This window comes from Zalophus californianus, chromosome 3, assembly GCF_009762305.2.
Source record: "Zalophus californianus isolate mZalCal1 chromosome 3, mZalCal1.pri.v2, whole genome shotgun sequence".
Lineage (NCBI taxonomy): Eukaryota > Metazoa > Chordata > Mammalia > Carnivora > Otariidae > Zalophus > Zalophus californianus.
This window is the reverse complement of record NC_045597.1, coordinates 59,292,431-59,310,578: the sequence shown is the minus strand read 5'-3', so window position 1 is coordinate 59,310,578 and position 18,148 is coordinate 59,292,431. Positions and strand designations below refer to the sequence as shown.

The window sequence follows — 18,148 nt, the reverse complement described above, 5'->3', positions numbered from 1 at the left end:
TTTAAGGTTTTATTTATTTATTTGAGAGAGAGAGAGTACAAGCGGTGTGAGGGGCCGAGGGAGAGGGAGATTCCCCGCTGAGCAGGGAGCCCCATGTGGGGCTCGATCCCAGGACCCCGGGATTACGACCTGAGCCGAAGGCAGACGCTTAACGGACTGAGCCACCCAGGCGCCCCCGTTTATATGTTTAGATTTAGAGGAAAAACTTACTTTCACTATTATGTTGTTTTCCAGTTAGCTCCTGGCTGGCCGTCGGCCCGGGACAGACAGGGCAGCTCTGCCTGGCCGGTCTGTGGTGTCTGGCCTTTCAGAGTCTCTGCTCAGCATGTGTCTGTGTATTATCTCATTAAATGGCTAATCCTGTTTATTGGCCTTTCTTTCTGCCAGGACAGCCTTCATTAGAACCCTTTGTCCCTGGCCCCGAGGGATCATCACTTGGGCCATTAATAGAGACAAGAGCTTTGTCCTGCTGCTCCGACCCATCAGATAATGTAGCTGATATTTGATCATTCATGCCTTTTCTAAGTAATGTGAGAACAGTATCAAAGCGAGAAGAGGTGGGACTTTCATTTTTTCACTCTGATCATTTGAGATCTTATGAGCAGCATGTATTACTTTCATAAATTAACAGAGAGAGAGAGGACAGAGGGAGGGAGGGAGGAAAAAAGAGAACGAAGGAAGGAAGGGGGAGAGGGAGGGAGGATTCCCCCAGTGCATGACTCAGTCCAGCTCTAAAATGACTTTCTCACTCCATTCTTTCTAGAAGAAACCATCCTGATAATGGGGTCTGGAAAGAGTTCTTAGGGCACAGCCACTCCCTGCTGACCAGAGCGGAGGCTTCTGTGGTGGCTGTTCTTAGTGACTCCTGTCTGCACTGAAATGCCCCCCCCACCCCTGTCCATCCGGGACCCCTTCCGTAGTCCAGGCTGTGTCGTTACCATGCCCCCCACCATCCCCTCGGCACTCAGTTTCTCTTCAATTATTAATAGACACTTTTTTAAATAAACGTTTCCTTGATAAAAATTTTCCCACGTCTAGATTATACCTACAGACTTTACATAGCAATTTTGAAGTAAAGAATTGTAACGCGCTTACCAAGATAATTATTAAGGATCGTCTTTGTAAAATCTGACCGAGCTGAATTAATTTAGAATTCTGCTTATAGTGAAAAGGGCGGGGGCGAAGAGGATGCATGTGTGAAAGTGCTTTGGGAACCAAAATCCTTTTTACAAATGTCACGTGACGTCATTATTACTACTCGTGTCACGCAGCAAATGGGTTTTAGCGTCAGTCCTTCTGTGTTCTGTGAAGGCATTATGAAGAATGGGGGGGCGACAGTTCTTTTTTTCTCCTCCTTAGGGGAAAAAAAAGGTCATTTCCACTGACTGTCATAAAAATGGTTGCCAGATGAGTAACAAAATGTATTTCACTTGTAGGGAAAGAATATGGCAAAGCTGACGCAAGATGGCTTTATTTTGACCCAACCATTGTGTCTTTGGAAATTCTGACTGTGGTCCTGGATGGGTCTCTGGCATTAGTCCTCATTTATGCCATAGTCAAAGAGAAATATTACCGGTAAGTGCCCTCCTCCTGGCCTGCGGAAGAGAGGACACACATGAGCTGTGCCAATGCCCGTGTGGCGTTTGGAGTAGATGACGACCACATTTATTTGTGAGATGAAAAGTAGGGTAGAAATGAAAATTGTTCTGTTAGGTGAGAATCGTGGTGCCACCAGATAATTTCAGATTGTTTAAAATAAAAATTATGAGAAATATGGTTGTAGGAACCACCTAGTCCCTGTATAGGGCAAGAAAGTGTGAACGGCATTGGATGATTGTTCAGCAATATTTTGGAGAATAAAAGGGTCATACTTCCATCCTTCCTCCTCATCCCCCATGCAAATCACTCTAGAAAACTTGTGTTCCACTTTACAGCAAGTAAATTTTCTTATGTAATTTGGAGTTAGACATGCAAGATAAATCCTTCCCGAAGCAGGTTATGGAGGATGTGAAGAAGGCAGAAGAGAGGGGAGGGGAAGGGGACGGGGCGATGGAAGATTAACTGCCTGGCGTCAGTCAGACTCGGAGACGTGGAACTCTCTACCCTCCCTCCTACCCTTTCCCTTCCTCTCCTTCGCTGGGACACAGTGACCTGGGGCAAATAGAATGCTCTCCGGGGGATGATTCCCAAAAACAATGTCAAGTAGGCACAATCGCATTCCATTTTCTAGCATCTTGAATTGAAGAAGTCATTTTTAAAGTTTAATCACAAGATTTCAGCTTTGAATGGAACCTCCAAGGTCATTTAATCCACCTTTCCCCACCCAATTTTACTTAGATAGTTAGCAGGAAAAATTAAATTTCTTCTTGGCATCTTGATATAACTTTGGCTCCATGACCTTCGTTGTAGACTCACTGCCCACTGTATTCTTTGAGGAAGGTACAGTTCTTACTATCCCCTTTTCCGGAGGGGGTAGTTTTACCCCCAGGTAAATTTACCTGGGGGGAAATCCTAAATCCTCAATTTACCCAGCAGGTAAAATTGTGGCTTGTAGCAAGATTCGCATCTCAGTCTCTTTCGGTGGGTGAGGTGTGACCTCAGTAAATCTTCCTAGGACTAGAACAGGATACCTGGGAGACCTTACTTAACTCTGAGAATAATCTTCTAGAAAGGGCAGTATTGCTTCTCCAGAGGATGTATGGATCTTCCACTAAATCAGATTGACTTGCCCCATCAACGGAGCGCTGTGCAAAACCTGAGGTCTGACTTCAGAGAGGTCTTCTGCTGTGGAAGACTGTGTTAATGCTGACATCTAAGACAAGATTTCAGGATTCAGGGTGCCCAGCTGCGCTGAGCTCTTGTTTCTCTCTCTCTAACAGGCATTTCATACAGATTACCCTGTGCGTGTGTGAATTGTATGGCGGGTGGATGACCTTCTTCCCAGACTGGCTTATGGGAAGCCCCAACCTCAACACCGACAACTGGCTCTACTTTGGGGTCTATCTGGTATTTTTCAATAGCGTGTGGGTTCTGATGCCAGGGCTGTTACTGTGGCAGTCATGGGTGGAACTCAAGAAAATGTATTACAAAGGAACCAGTGCAGGGAAAAAGTTTCAGTGAATTTTCAAAATCACAGACAACTGGTATCTTGCTTTATAAGCCAGAATGGGTCAAACCTTTTTGTTGGTCAAAATGTAATGCATTCCTGTGTACACTTTCTTTTTCTACTGTTGTTCCTAAACAGCCTATTTCAAATTGATTGTATGGTGGCAAGTTTTTTTTTTCTTCTTCAATTAAATTACAATATGGGGAACAGAGAATAAATTTTAACTTGTAATAATAACCCGTTTGATTATATGTTTTTATGGCTAGCATTAATTGTTCTGCATTAATAAAGCCAATTATCATAAAATACTGTAGAGCCTATTAATTTTTTATTCCAAGAAAGTATTGTTGCCTCAACTTTTAAGCCTCTCACTTGTCTTTTGGTTACCAAAGTGAAGCCAGAAATGAAATGAATGCTTCTGTTTTACATTTGTATTTTGTCCAAGTTGTGAAGCCAACAAAAATGCTAGTAGGAGAACCCTGTGAGTGGGCTAACTCCTCACAGGTGAGCTCGGGGGATTCACACACAGACAGGTGATTGATTTATGTCTGTCCTGTTTCAAGGAGGAAGATTGAGGTGCCTTACAGAAATACACTGCACAATATGACAAAAAAGTAAATCGGGAAATAGGAACCCAGGGAAAATAAGAGTGGGAAATAATAAGATGACCCTAAAGTTAACGCATGCCATAATGTCGTATGTAATGGGTAGAAGTGAAGCACACAGATTTGGCACTTACCTCCAATACCAGGAGGGAAGCATGACCACATTGTGTCTCATAAAACACCAGTTTTGGGGAAGCAATTGTATCAGGTCTGTCAGAGGTGGGGGGCAGGCACTTACATGAACTTGTTCAGCACATGCCTTTCTTACTCAAATCTGAGCTCACAGATGTATCCTCTGCCTAGAAAAGTGTCTGGCACACAGGCCAGGCACGTGGTGAGTTACGGTGGATCCTGTAGCTCTGCGAGCTCGGTCTGCATCGTCCCCTCCTTCTAGTTGTCTTATCCCGCAGAGGATATGGAGGCTGTGGTCCTGGATGCAAAATTGGTTTCACCTTTCAGAAATACTTCTGAGAGATCCGGAGGGTAAAAGCGTGGATATCATTTCAACTCTTCCTCCTTTTTTTTTTTTCCTTTTTCTTTTATTTATTTATTATCATTATTATCATTATTGCTGTTTTGTGGTGACCCGTGAGGGGTTTTGGCATTTGTGTTCCATTTCCCAGGTACTGAGAGGCAGTTGGAGTTGGGGCACAAGAATAAAGTGTTTGTGGGCTGAGTAGCTCCAGTGGTGACCTCTTTGGTACTGCCTCCCTCGGGGGAGGGTTCATTCTGTGGGCATCTGGGAGTCATTCCTAGAAGCTTAGCCAAGGATCTGCTCTTGCAGCCTCCCAGTGAATTTTGTAAGCACCCAATTCCCTGGGCTAAATCCTCAAATCTCCTAGAGTGATTTCTGTTCTCTGCACTGTATCTTGACAATGATATTTGTTGAATATTGAATAAGTATAGTCAGACAAGTGTGAGGAATCTTATATTATCACATTAAGGCTTTAGAAGTCCTGCAATAAAGAAACTTGATTAACTTGTGTTTTTTTTTCAGATTTTTTTTTTTTATTCATCTGAGAGAGAGAGAGAGAGAGAGCACAAGCAGGGGTAGGGGCTCAGTGGGGAGTCTGCTTGGGATTCTCTCCCTCCCTCTCCTTTTGCCCCTCCCCCTGTTCATGCTCACGCTCTCTCTCAATCTCTCTCTCTCTCTTTTAGGTGTATACCTTACAGAAATGATTGTTTTGTGCACCAGAATGGCAGCATTATTCACTTAATAATCCCAAACTGGAAACAACCTAAATGAATATATTGTGATACAGACATACAATGGACTACTTACTATACAATGAAAATTAACAACCAGGTTACTCATAACAACATGGATGAATTTTCCAGACATAATGATAAACGGAAGAAACCAGACTAAAAGAATATATATTGTAGGATTTTATTTATAGAAGGTCCAAAAACAGGTCAAACTGTGGAGTTAGAAAACAGGGTAAAAGGGGCGCCTGGGTGGCTCAGTCGTTAAGCGTCTGCCTTCGGCTCAGGTCATGGTCCCAGGGTCCTGGGATCAAGCCCCGCATCGGGCTCCCTGCTCAGTGGGAAGCCAGCTTCTCCCTCTCCCTCTCCGCCAGCTGTTGCCTCTCTCGCTGTGTCTCTCTCTGTCAAATAAATAAATAAAATCTTAAAAAAAAAAAACAGGGTAGGGCGCCTGGGTGGCTCAGTTGGTTAAGCGACTGCCTTCGGCTCAGGTCATGATCCTGGAGTCCCTGGATGGAGTCCCGCATCGGGCTCCCTGCTCAGCAGGGAGTCTGCTTCTCCCTCTGACCCTCCCCCCATCTCATGTGCTTTCTCTCTCATTCTCTCTGTCTCTCAAATAAATAAATAAAATCTTTAAAAAAAAAAAACAGGGTAAAGGTTGCCTTTGGGGGAGACGATTGGATGTAGTGATGGGGGAAAAAGTCATGAGGGGACTTCTGAGATGCTGGTAATCTATTTTTCTCATTTGCGTGGTAGTCTTAATTTGTGATAATTCAGCTATACGCTTATGAATGGTATGCTTCTCTCTATATGTGTTCTACCTCTATTTTAAAAGTTTATTTTTAAAAATCCCTGGTATGAAGACCTGGAAACTGTCTTCAGTGGGCCCCCATGAAGAGAACACTGTGTCCTTGACTGCAGGTCCAGGATAACTGGCTGTTTCTAACGGTGTCCCCGATGTGGGCTGAAGGCAGGATGCCAGGCGGAGAGTCTAAAAGCCTTTCCATGAGGGATTACCTAGTTGTTTCCGGTATTCTGCTCTCTGCTGAACTAGCTCAATCCAAGGGTAAACAGAGTAGAGAAAAATAGATGGGCTGCCGATCCTGCAGGCAGTCCTGAAAACATGATGTCTCTCAACAGAATTTTTGCTGAGTGTTGAATGGGAGAGAAATGGGGATTATAGACTTTGACAGGAACTTGGAGTACAGATATGCGCTGCTGCCAAAGAAGGACAGATCGAAATGTTTTCACAATTAAGGGAGTTGGGGAGACATTGGTGTCCCGGTGTGTAAGTCTAACAGATCAGGGTAGATAGAAGCCCTCCTCCCCGTCAGAGAGAGTTGGGGACAAGGTGTACAATACTCTATTTAATTGATCCTAAGATAGATTTTTTTCTCCATATTTTAATATTTTAAAATTTATTTTTATTTTTTTATTATGTTAGTCACCAATATTTTAATATTTTTAAAAAATTAGCGTTTTACAGTTGCTGGGCCATAGTTAGTTGGCAGTGCTTTTTCTTTTTCTTTCAAAGTATGATGCATCTTATAACTGATGGTATCTGAGATTCAATTAAATAAGTCACTACCTTCAATGTTGCCCCATCAAGCCTCAGTATCTCTAGCTACTTGGAGTCTGATAGTTCAAAATTTATTTTAAAAGTCTAAATTTTGCTTGGGACCTTAGGGATCACTTACTTTAATACCCCCCCGTCCCCTCCCCCCATCCCTTCACATTTGCTGCCTGGGAGCCAACCATAGAAGGCCTGCTTTGATGAACATATGAAATGATTTGCAGTAGATTACTAATGGCTTATATTATAGGTAACTAGATTCCTGCAAACAGTCCGTCCCTCCCCAGTATTGTTTACACTGTAAATTTCCTTTGCAAATTCTTCCTTTCCAGATAACGTTGAGGCAAAGAATCAGCATAACCAATCCCACCTGGTCTAAATGATAGTTTCCTTGTATTTAATTACGTCAATTCTACAGCTCCTGGAGTACTAGCACCCGGGCTCCAGGAAAAGTCTACAGATTGCAGTATGAAAGTGTAAAATAACACTTTGTCAGAGACTGGCTTGATGGAAGACAAAATGCCAAAAGTTTGGGGAAGAATCCTTTGTTTTTCTTTAGTTTAAAATCATTATTAAGGCCACAAACGTTTTCTTGTTTGTTATGAAAGCTAGAGTTTGAATGGAAGGATAAATAATTTATACAGAGAATCATTGGGCAAAGCCTTGCATGAAGAAGGTTAACTGCTGCTCTCCTTAATTATAATTAAATGCCCTCGAGGTACTAGGTAGGGCCTGGGAGGCCTAAGCATAATGTGAACTAACCTCCAGGCTTGTCTACCCATTGCCCTTTTAGAGTCTCTACACATTCCGCCCCCTCCCCACACTTAGCACTGCTGGACACTCGCAGACCCCAGACCTAACAAAATCCATTTCCTGTCACCACTTCATTGTAGGAAACAAATCACATCCATTAGTTAGTATTAAGGTGTTAATAACTGTAATGGCTTGACGCATTGCCCTTCCTGAATGTATTTGCATAAAAAGTATTACACAACTGATACGTTTGCATTGCCAAAAAATGGAAAATTCAGATAAGCAGAAAGAAAAAAAATAATTATCCCCAGAATCGTCAGGAAGAACCACTATTACAAATTTAGTTTCTAGTTCTCAAGCTCCTGTCTGTGCATGTATTAACATTTTGGGGAGACTTTAACATTTGAAGTAGGACTTTAACACCCCTTCCTTCCTCTTTCTCCCTTGCCCTAAACTTATCATCCAAGAAGGAGAAGTTCTACACGTACATGTAAAACCAGCTGTGGACAGTATTCCAGAACATGCCCCCATTCTCGAGAAATGCATGCCCTTACAGAGGTGGAGAGGTAGCAGTTATCATTTATTTTTGGAAACTAGTTTCCGTAGATGCTTATGTTAACACAGATCAAGTTGACATCTTAAAATATTTGATTGGCCACCTCCCAGCTCTTCAAGGGAGGGATCAAGTGTGCTGAGCGTGCTGTGGTATTATGTCCTACATGTTTAATCCCTTCCCTTCTCGAAGCCTTCCCTCCGTCCCCTGAGAGTCAGAGGGAAGGACTCTGAATTCTTACAGCGCTTGTCTGTGTCACTTAAGTAGCCCTGGGTGGCCTTGTATTGTTATTTTTGGTGTCCATCATCACAACTCCCAGGTGCCTCAGGGCCACACTGAGTCCTACAATCTTACACTGTCAAGGGGCCTTGGAGAGGTACAGTTTATACACAAGGAGGCTCAGAGGGCTTAGCTAACTGCCCAAGGCCACACAGCATTTTAGTGAGGTAGGACCCAGTGTTCTTCCTTTTCCAGCAGTGTTAGACATATTCCCAGGAGCTTACAAGTTATGGAAGTTATTCAATTTTGTTCATTTTTTTATGATCTAAAAAATTTAGCCTAAGCACCTTTCTGATCCTCTGAGTCTATTCATTACACTTGAGTAGTCTCTCAATTTCATCATTTGACTTTGTGTCTTGTATTGTCCTGTTAGTATTTTTCACTGGTTGGACCAAGTGATCAGGTGACAGCAGTTAACTTGTATAATGCAGTGGTTTTCCAGGGGGAGGGGTGACAAAATAGAGGACACGCTCTCAGGGGTCCCCGCTTTTTCAGATTTGAGCAACACTACAGAATAGCATGGTACTTATTCCCCACAAATGTGTTTGTTGATGATGGCTTCTCATTTCTGATTCATGCTACTGTATTGACAGTAAAAAATTGGGGGCATTTTTTTCTTATTACATGTTGGGAATTGGACTGATTTTGGTACCTGGGGGTAGGATCTCATTAGTAAAGAACTGGAGGCAAGAAACGGATCTCACTGGTATTCCCCGGAGCGCCCACAATTTAAACTGTCTCCATAAATTCAATGCCTGTCCTAAGATCAGACTACAGACCTTCATGCTCCCTGTAACAGTGCCATCTGGTGGCCCCAGGGTAATAGGACAGCAGTTGAGTGATCCGGGATTTTGAGACCTTATTCTAGATCATAAAGCCCATTGCCAACACCCTTTCCCTGGGAGCCCCACTCCTCCCATGACAACCTCCTCTCTCATCACTGCATACCCAGTTGGCACCTCTGGCCCAAGAACACTTCAGCGTCATCCCCACTTCCCCGGGGCACTCTCGGCAGCTCCTGAACAGTAGACAAGCTATTGATAACTGCCTGTCTGGGAAGAAGTGAACTTACCTGTCGGGCCTTAGCTGCTATTGGCCACGTTAGGCCAGGCCTGGCCTGAATTCTGGTGCTTGAGGCCCCATGATTTACTGCCTTCCTGGGCAGCAGGTGGCCAGAGTATTTTTAGTTGCCTGGAGCCTTTAGGAGGTTTGGGTGGGGCTAGAAGGCAAAGGTGAGGTCTTGGCTCTTCCAAGGCTTAAGTTCAAAGCCTCGCACTTGTGGAGTCTTTTCCCTAACTTCCCGTGGGCTTGCAGGCTCCTGGTACAGGGGTCAACAGGCAAAAGAAATGTTCATCTTGGGGCACTTTAGAAACCATGTACGTCTTCTTGCACCTCTTGGCCTTTTTCCTTTTCCTAGTCCGTAGTGAAGCATGAGCTGGAGACAGTGATACCTTTGGGGTGCCCGGGTTGTTTGGTATCTAGGAAAAGGACTGGGTGTTATTAACGCCCTGCATGCACACTCATTCCATTTCAAAGCACTTTTCCGTTCACTGTATGATCGGATCCTCACAATGATCCCCTGAACTCTGCGGACGGCGATTATCATCTTCCTTCTACAGCAGAAGCTGACAGAGAAAGACAAGCGATCACCCAAGGCCACAGGGAGTGCACGTGCTGGCACCTGAAGCTGGGCTGTCCTGGCTTGGCCACCGGCAGTGCTGAGTTAGAACCCACTTCTGCTCACCAGTGTTGGGATTCGGGGAAAGATGCTGAACTCCTCTCCTTATCCAGAAACTAAGAATCATGGCACTTGGCACATACAGTTGTGAGGATGGTTAATAAATCCTGGGATCAAGCCCCACATCGGGCTCCCCGCTCAGTGGGGAGTCTGCTTCATCCTCTCCCTCTGCTGCTCTCCCTGCTTGTGCTCTTTCTCTCCAATAATCTTTAAAGAAACAAAACACAATAATTCTGTTCTTATCCAAATAAAACCTCACGTGTTTATTTGGCTTTGCGTGTGTCCAGGGTCCAGGCTCTAAATACACCACATTGCCACTGCCCTCACAGGAGAGACCATCTCAGAACCAACTAATCAACACACCAGGGTGTTCAGGCCTAAAGCAAGACTGGCCAAAACCTGGGGCTTCTGAGCAGGCACATCAGAGAGAATAAAAGGTAAAGATTAAAAAGCTGTATGCTCAGATGCTTTGTCAGTTGGACCTTCTGAGACCTGATTGGAGTTACCTGGTACAATTACTTTGTGGTATAAATGCTTTTGTGATTCCTTATTCTTACCATCCTTCTGTTTCTTTCTTTTTTTTTTAAGATTTTTTTTTTTTAATTCGTTTGAGAGAGAGAGAGCAAGCAACAGCATGAGCAGGGGGCACGGGCAGAGGGAGAAGCAGGCTCCCTGCCCAGCAGGGAGCCTGACGCGGTACTCGATCCCAGGACCCCGGGATCATGACTCGAGCTGAAGGCAGATGCCCAACCGACTGAGCCACCCAGGTGCCCCACCATTCTGTTTCAAGAAAACATTGTACTTGTGCTTCAGGAAAGAGGGGTTTTGCACCAGCACCCGGATTGAATGGTATCAGCACCATGAGAGACCTGGAGAACCAAGACCAATGAAGTCACTGAGCCTCCAGCAGGGAGGGAGTTGAAGAGAGCTTCAGTTTTTAGTTGTCCACACCTGCATTTCACCCAGATCACCTGAGCTGGACCCCCTGGGCTTGTCCTCCCTGTGGCTGCCCCACCATCTCCAGAGCCAAGGCATGCCACTAGGAGCCTCAAGGTCTCCAGCTGGTGGAGAAGGGCTCCTGGAGGTTTGATCTTGGTCTTTTGAGGAACTGTCAATACACCATAGATCTGTGGGTCCACTGGGTTCCAGCCTCCCTGCTGGGTGCCTGGATACCTTTTAATTGGACCGCTCCCTGCTCTTTTTTGTTTAGTTAGCACTCCGGGATCCCTGGAGGGTGGGCAGAATCTGGCTCAAACCTCAGTTGATTTGCCTGTTGACCCTGAAACCTAGGTAGACCTAGCCAGTGCAGAGGGCCTTGACAGTGGTGGAGATGGTGCCCCCACGCAAGGAGCCAGGTCCTTTCCCTGTGAGTACCGGCCCCCAGTTGATGCCCAACCCCCATGCTGGAAAGTGATGGTTGTCCATAGCTCACCAGTTCAATGTCACGTTTTGTATGGAGAGGGTTCCATGGTTGTGATCAGTCTTTTGGACTGGCTATTCCCATCATCATATTAAGGGCTCTGAGATATCCTCTAGTGGAAAAACCTGTTCAATGTCATTGAACCTAGCATTTCCCAAGCCTGTTGGACCATGGAGCCAATGTTCAAGTCAACAGCACTTCTCATCCTTCAGACTAGAGTTTCACAGAAACTACCTTGGGAAGCACCGGCCCAAACCATGCCACAGCCACCTCCTGAGAGCCGTCAGCTGCCTTGACTCATGGCCACATCCTACCCCAGATGGCATAGGACACCAATCCCTCCCAAAAGTGAACCTGAGCTCATCACATCATGAGCCAGCCCCGCTTGGCCCATCTCGCCGGTCCTAATCCACTCAGCCCTGGCTTTCTACCACATTCCGTTTTGTCTAGTAGCTGAGCCATCCTAGGGCAACAGGAGAGGAGAGAGGATTCTCCTGAGAATTCACATCTTCACTGTCCACCAGATTGACACCCAGAGGGCACTGTTCACCTTGATCCCACCTGGGATCCCATTGGACCGGGATCTCCTTGTCTTTCCTGCTTCCCTCCCTTCTGGTTCTTCATACTGTGCTCCCTGACATCTACTTAAAATGCCTTGGGCCTGGGAGGAGACTTTTGTTAGGTGAGCAAATCCAGCACAACCTCATTCCTGATTCAGAAAACTAGCCCTGGCTATTCCTGCTGGCATTCTGAAAATGTATTATTCCATTTCTTTTCTTAAATCCAAACTAGTTCTGAACTACAGCCCCCAAGTGTAACTGTCCTTCCTCTGGTTTTCCTCCCGTCCACAGCCCCAGACCCCCACGCTTTGGGGGAGTCTCCCAAAGTCTCCACCCCCCACCCCCACCCCAGGCAGCCCTGTTCCAAGAAAAGCTGACACTGCAGGACAGTTGGGAATGCTTTGTTACAGATGTGAGTGCGGTTAGGTGCCCGTGGGTCTTGCCTAACCAAGGTGCATTTCCCCCTCTGCTTCATGATGGTTTCTTCCTCTCCACCTTGTGATCATCATACAGGAGTCTCTGCTTTGGATGCATTCTGGGATCTCTGGCTTCTAGAACCCATTGCCCAATCCTCACCCCTCACTAAAACCTGCTCGCAGCACACCATCAATCAGTGTGGTTTGCGTTAGCTCAACTAAACATCGCCAAGATGGGAAAGAGTCTGGTGGCCAAGGACACCCTTAGAGCCCATGAAGTGGAAAACCAAGGAATGTAAGAATTCCAACATGCACTTTCACACAACTTCACACAGGAAAATAGCTTGAGTCTTTAATCATTTATAAGCTAAGGAAAAGAAGTTATAACCTCAGAAAGGTGTAGCAGATGGCAAAAGAGATTCTACCTTACTTAAGCATATGCTTTATCACTTTATACTCAAGAGAGTCCAACACATATGCAGTCACATCAAGGGAATATGCACCCCTGAGTGCTGAGGGGGACAGTGCAGTGAAAATGGCTACTTCTCAGACTCGTAGTTGGAATACCATCCCTGAGCATTATTTTACATACAGGAATTTTTTTTTTTTTAAGATTTTGTTTATTTGAGAGAGAGAGAGAGCATGAGCAAGGGGCACCCGGGGCTCTTCTCAGGACCCTGGGATCATGACCTGAGCAGAAGGCAGACGCTCAACCGACTGAGCTACCCAGGCACCCCGATATATGAAATCTTTTTTTTTTTTTAAGATTTTATTTATTTGACAGACAGCAAGAGCGAAAGCCCAAGCAGGGGGAGTGGGAGAGGGAGAAGCAGACTCCCCGTGGATCAGGGAGCCCGATGTGGGGCTCGATCCCAGCACCCTGGGATCATGACAAGAGCCAAAGGCAGTCGCTTAACGGACTGAGCCACCCAGGCGCCCCATGAAACCTTGATATAAAACAGTAGACAGGTAGTTTCCAACGTTCGGTGCCCTGTGTTAGCTAATGTCAAGGGGGGGGGAACCACAAACATCAGTTCAGTGCAACGGGAAGCATTTGCCCTCAGAGCTTTGCGTCGTCTGGAATGAGGCTGATCTGCACTGGGCTCGGCTGGTCCACTCTGCTCAGTCTGCAGTGGCTGAGTCTCTCACTTCAGGTCTCTGGACCGCGTTGGTGGCTTGGCTCTACGTGTCTCTCTTCGTCCTTAGCGCACTGGCCCAAGCTTGTTCTTCTGATGGCGCTGGCACAAGCGGGAGAGAGGAAGCCCCAGCGCGCGAGCACATTGCCAACCCTGGCTTGGGTCGCATCTGCTCCCATCCCATTGGCCAAAGAAAGTCACGTGGCCACGCCACGCTCAACGTCCCCTGGCAAGGGCCGTCCATCCCTGATGAGGCCCCGACAGGGGAGTGGGTGGAGAAAGGAGCGAAGAGCCGGGGCGATGGCACCACCATGCTCACCTGTGGTACGCAGGACAGAGCTAAAGACAGGGTTTCTTCTGTCAGTTGCTACAGCAGCAGCATTTTGTTGCAAAGATGCTCTAGGGAACCCGGCAGTCCTGGGAAACCCTTGAAGGTAAGTCAGAAAGAAAAAAAAAAAAAAGGAAGGGGAAAAAAGACTTGTTCTTTAGTGGTTGTTTTTCACAGCAGCTCTCTGCCTGGAAGCTCCTCAAGATGCTCACGGGCTCCGTGAGCCCGAGAACAGGACGCCGCCCAGAGTGATCCCGAGGAGTGTGGAGGGAGGGGGCACGCGGAAGGGCAGCGTGGCCACCAAAGAACTCTTCCATGGCTGAGGGTGGTGAACCTTTCTGACAAATGGGTGCCAAGGAAGCACCAAGGAAGGGAGAGCCCCCCGGGGGCCGACGATCAGCCGTCCCCAAGAATCAGGGAGAGCAGGAAGGAATGCCAAATGGACAAGGCGGGAGCCTACAAGTAGTTGGCTTTCCACGCCTAAATTAACCGTGGAGTGAGCATGGTTATCCACGCTGTTTTGGTTGCTCTCAACTTACTTATTATTTGAAATGTAGTTTTCATTTTTATAAAAAGAATACAGATATCTGGCTTAAGAAGTGAAATAAAAGTAGAGGCTTATAATGAAAAACAGTGGTCCCCTGCCTCACCCCCTAACCCCTAATTCCTTCTCCCCAAAAACAACTGTTTTTGCTGTGTCTTCTGATATTTTCCCTACTTCTTGCCCCCATGTTTCTGTTGCTGTTTCTTGATTTTTTTCAACTTCAGACACAACCTATTCTCTTCTTACCCAGGAAGGCGAGACTTGCACTCTGTTGCACTCTCCCCCCGTTTCCACCCCCACACATAATATCCCTTCCCCCATAGTCCCAATATAGACTTTTGGTTAAATGAGTATTTAGTGTGTACACTGTAATGAATATGAAGAAAAATTGTTCACAACTGGGCCATTATAGAACACTATGGTTACATTTCTTTTCAATGCAACCTTTTGTTTCCCCGGGAGCTGATAATTGCCCTTCTTTGTGTTATTTCTTGCTTGGTTTTCTACATACTTATCAATAAGACAACCTAAACTGTCAAAACTGAAAACCTCACTGATAGAATCAAGCAGATAAGGCAAACTATTAGTTTCTTTTATGACAAAAGACGTAAGTGAGACATCCTTCTGGGAACCGTTGGTTCTCTTGCTCCCAGCTGTACAGGTAGCTCTTGTTCTGGAAACTCCTTTGCTCCCTTCTAGCGTTGAATTCCATGCTGCCTGCATCCCGTGTCTTCATTTTGGTCTGTCCTCTTGAGGGAGCACGACAACCAGTAGCCTCCTGATAAAAGGTGCACGAGTCCTTGCTTGTCTGAAAATGTCATTATTCTATCCACACGATTGATTGATTAGGTTACAATAATTTTCCCTCAGAATGTTTTCTTATTTTTAGACTTTCAGAAATGTTGCAAAAACATTAGCGTTCTATCTAATGCCTTTACTGAGCTTCCCCTGATGCTAACATGTAACATAGCCATTGCACAGTGATCAAAACGAAGGCATTAATTTTGGTACACCAGTATTGACTGCATTATGGACTTTGGATTTCATCAGTTTTCCCAGTCATCATTTTATGTTTCCAGGGTCCATTCCAGGATCCCATATTACATCTCACTGTGGAGTCTTCTTAGTATCTTTTTTTTTTTTTAAGATTTTATTTGTTTATTTGACAGAGAGAGACACAGTGAGAGCAGGAACACAAGCAGCGGGAGTGGGAGAGGGAGAAGCAGGCTTCCCGCAGAGCAGGGAACCCAATGTGGGGCTCGATCCCAGGACCCCGGGATCATGAGCTGAGCCGAAGGCAGACGCTTAACTGAGCCACCCAGGTGCCCCTTCTTAGTATCTTCTAATCTGGAACAGTTCCTTAGTCTTCCTTTGTCTTTCATGATCTTAACAGTTTTGAGGAATAGTGGTCAGCTATTTGGTAGAATGTCCCACAATTTAGATGTTCCTGATTTCTCATGATTAGACCAAGGTTCTGGATTTTTGGCAAGAATACCACAGAAGTGGTGTGCCCTTCTTAGTGCATCTGATCAGGGGTGTGTGAAGGTGGTGTGACTTATTACTGATGGTGTTAATCTTGACCACTTGGCTATATGGTTTGTGCCAGTTTTCTCCACTGTGAGTTACTATTTTTTCTCATAATTAATAAATATACTGGTGGACATACTTTTTTAAAATTTTATTTTAATTCCAGTATAGTTAACATACAGTGTAATGTTAGTTTCAGGTGCAAAATATAGTGATTCAACACTTCCATACAACACCCAGGGCTCATCACAAGTGCGCTCCTTAATCCCCATCACCAATCCCCCGCTTCCCCCACCCCGCTCCTCTCTGGTAACCATCAAATTTGTTCTCTACAGTTAAGAGTCTGTTTCTTGGTTTGCCTCTCTTTTTTTCCCTTTGCTTGTTTGTTTTGTTTCTTAAATTCCACATGAGTGAAGTCATATTGCATTTGTCTTTCTCTGACTGATTTATTTCACTTAGCATTCTACTCTCTAGATTCGTCCATGTTGCTGCAAATGGTGAGATTTCATTCATATTTATGACTGAATAATATTCCATTGTATATATATGCCACATCTTTTTTTAGCCCTTTTCTTAATCTTTATTTTGCTGTATTAAAAATAGTTGAAAAGAATCTGTTTCTTGTAAAATCATAGCATTTTTGTTCTAAATACTGAGATAAAATATTGGCTAAAATAATATCTGAGGCATACATAAATATTTTTTAAATGCTCAAGGAAAAATAAATAAATTGGAAACTGAGGCTGGGTGGCTCCGGTCTGGCCCTCCACTCCCAGATGTGCCCAGGAAGGGTAGCCCAAGGTTTAACCACTGCCATTTCGATGAGTGTTAAAAATTCCTTTTTTTAAAACATTATATTTATTACATTTTTTAAAAAATGTATGTCCATCACCCAGTTACCCCATCCCTCCACCCCTCTCCCCTCCAGCAACCGTCAGTTTGTTTCCTATGATTAAGAGTCTCTTATGGTTTGTCTCCCTCTCTGATTTCATCTTGTTTTTTTTCCTCTCTTCCCCTATGATCCTGTTTTGTTTCTTAAATATCATATGAGTGAGATCATAAGATAATTGTCTTTCTCTGACTGACTTATTTCACTTAGCATAGTACCCTCTAGTTCCATCCATGTCATTGTAAATGGCAAGATTTCATTATTTTGATGGCTGAGTGGTATTCCAATGTATATATACACCACCTCTTCTTTATCCATTCATCTGTCAATGGACATCTGGGCTCTTTCCAGAGTTTGGCTGTTGTGGACATTGCTTATGCCACATCTTCGTTATCCATTCATTTATGGATGGACACGGGCTGCTTCCATATCTTGGCTATTATAAATAATGCTGCAGTAAGCATAGAGGTGCATGTATCCTTTTGAATTAATGCTTTTGTATTTTTTGAGTAAACCCAGTAGTGTGATTACTGGATCATATGGTAGTTCTATTTTTAATTTTTTAAGAAGCCTCTGGTGGACATACTTGAAGACAATGCAAATATCCTGTTTATCCTCAAACTTTCACCCACTAATTTTAGCCTCATTTGGTAAATCTTGCCTACAATTATTACTGTAATATTCTTAATGGTAATTTCTATTTTCCTCCTTTCTTCTACATTTGTTAATGTAATTCTTTTGTAAGGTAGAGCTGTCCCCTCTCCATTTATTTAGTCATTCATTCATTTATTTACATCAGCATGGATTCAAAGGTATTTTTTTCTAGGGCCTATAGTCCAACTTCAGTGTTAAAATTGCTCTCAGAATTTTGAAGGCTTTGCTCCATTATCCTTTAGATTTCAGTATTGTCATTAAGATGTTTTAATGCTATTCTGATTCTTGTTCTGTTGTATGTGACCTATTTTTCTCTTTTAGGATGTTCTGAAATTGCCTAATATTGTGTTTTTCTGTTTATCTTTATAAAATGTATTTGTATTGGGCCCTCCAAAGACTCTTTCAAGCTAAAATTCATGTGTTCTGGGAAATGTTCATGTTTTATTTATAATTCATCCCCCTTCACTTTTTTTTAATTTTTTTTTTTACGATTTTATTTATTTATTTGACAGAGAGAGACATCGAAAGAGGGAACACAAGCAGGGGGAGTGGTAGAGGGAGAGGCAGGCTCTCTGCTGAGCAGGGAGCCCGATGTGGGGCTCGATCCCAGGACCCTGGGACCATGACCTGAGCCGAAGGCAGCCGCTTAACGACTGAGCCACCCAGGTGCCCCTAACCCCCTTCACTTTTTTATTTATTTTATTTTTTATTTTTTAGAGAGAGTGAAAGCATGTGCAAGGGAGTGGGAAGAGGCAGAGGGAGAAGGAGAGAATTTTTTTTAAGATTTTGTTTGTCACAGAGAGAGAGCACGAGCGGGGAAGCAGCAGGCAGAGGGAGAGGGAGAAGCAAGCTCCCCACTGA

At 44.5% G+C, this 18,148-nt stretch overlaps 2 protein-coding genes across 3 annotated transcripts in view; both read left to right on the top strand.

The window, feature by feature from the left end:
* Positions 1 to 3,426, top strand: part of EBPL (EBP like) — a 31,737-nt gene extending 28,311 nt beyond the window's left edge. For both annotated transcript variants that reach the window (XM_027588029.2, XM_027588028.2), the window contains 2 exons: positions 1,437 to 1,575; positions 2,880 to 3,426. In XM_027588029.2, the coding sequence (XP_027443830.1) occupies positions 1,437 to 1,575; positions 2,880 to 3,120 (380 nt within the window). In that variant the 3' untranslated portion in view covers positions 3,121 to 3,426. The remainder of the gene's footprint in view (positions 1 to 1,436; positions 1,576 to 2,879) is intronic.
* A 9,614-nt stretch (positions 3,427 to 13,040) lies between these two features.
* RCBTB1 (RCC1 and BTB domain containing protein 1) overlaps positions 13,041 to 18,148 on the top strand; it is a 90,821-nt gene continuing 85,713 nt past the window's right edge. The window contains exon 1 of the mRNA XM_027591249.2: positions 13,041 to 13,779. The gene's annotated coding sequence lies outside the window, so the exon portion shown is untranslated. The remainder of the gene's footprint in view (positions 13,780 to 18,148) is intronic.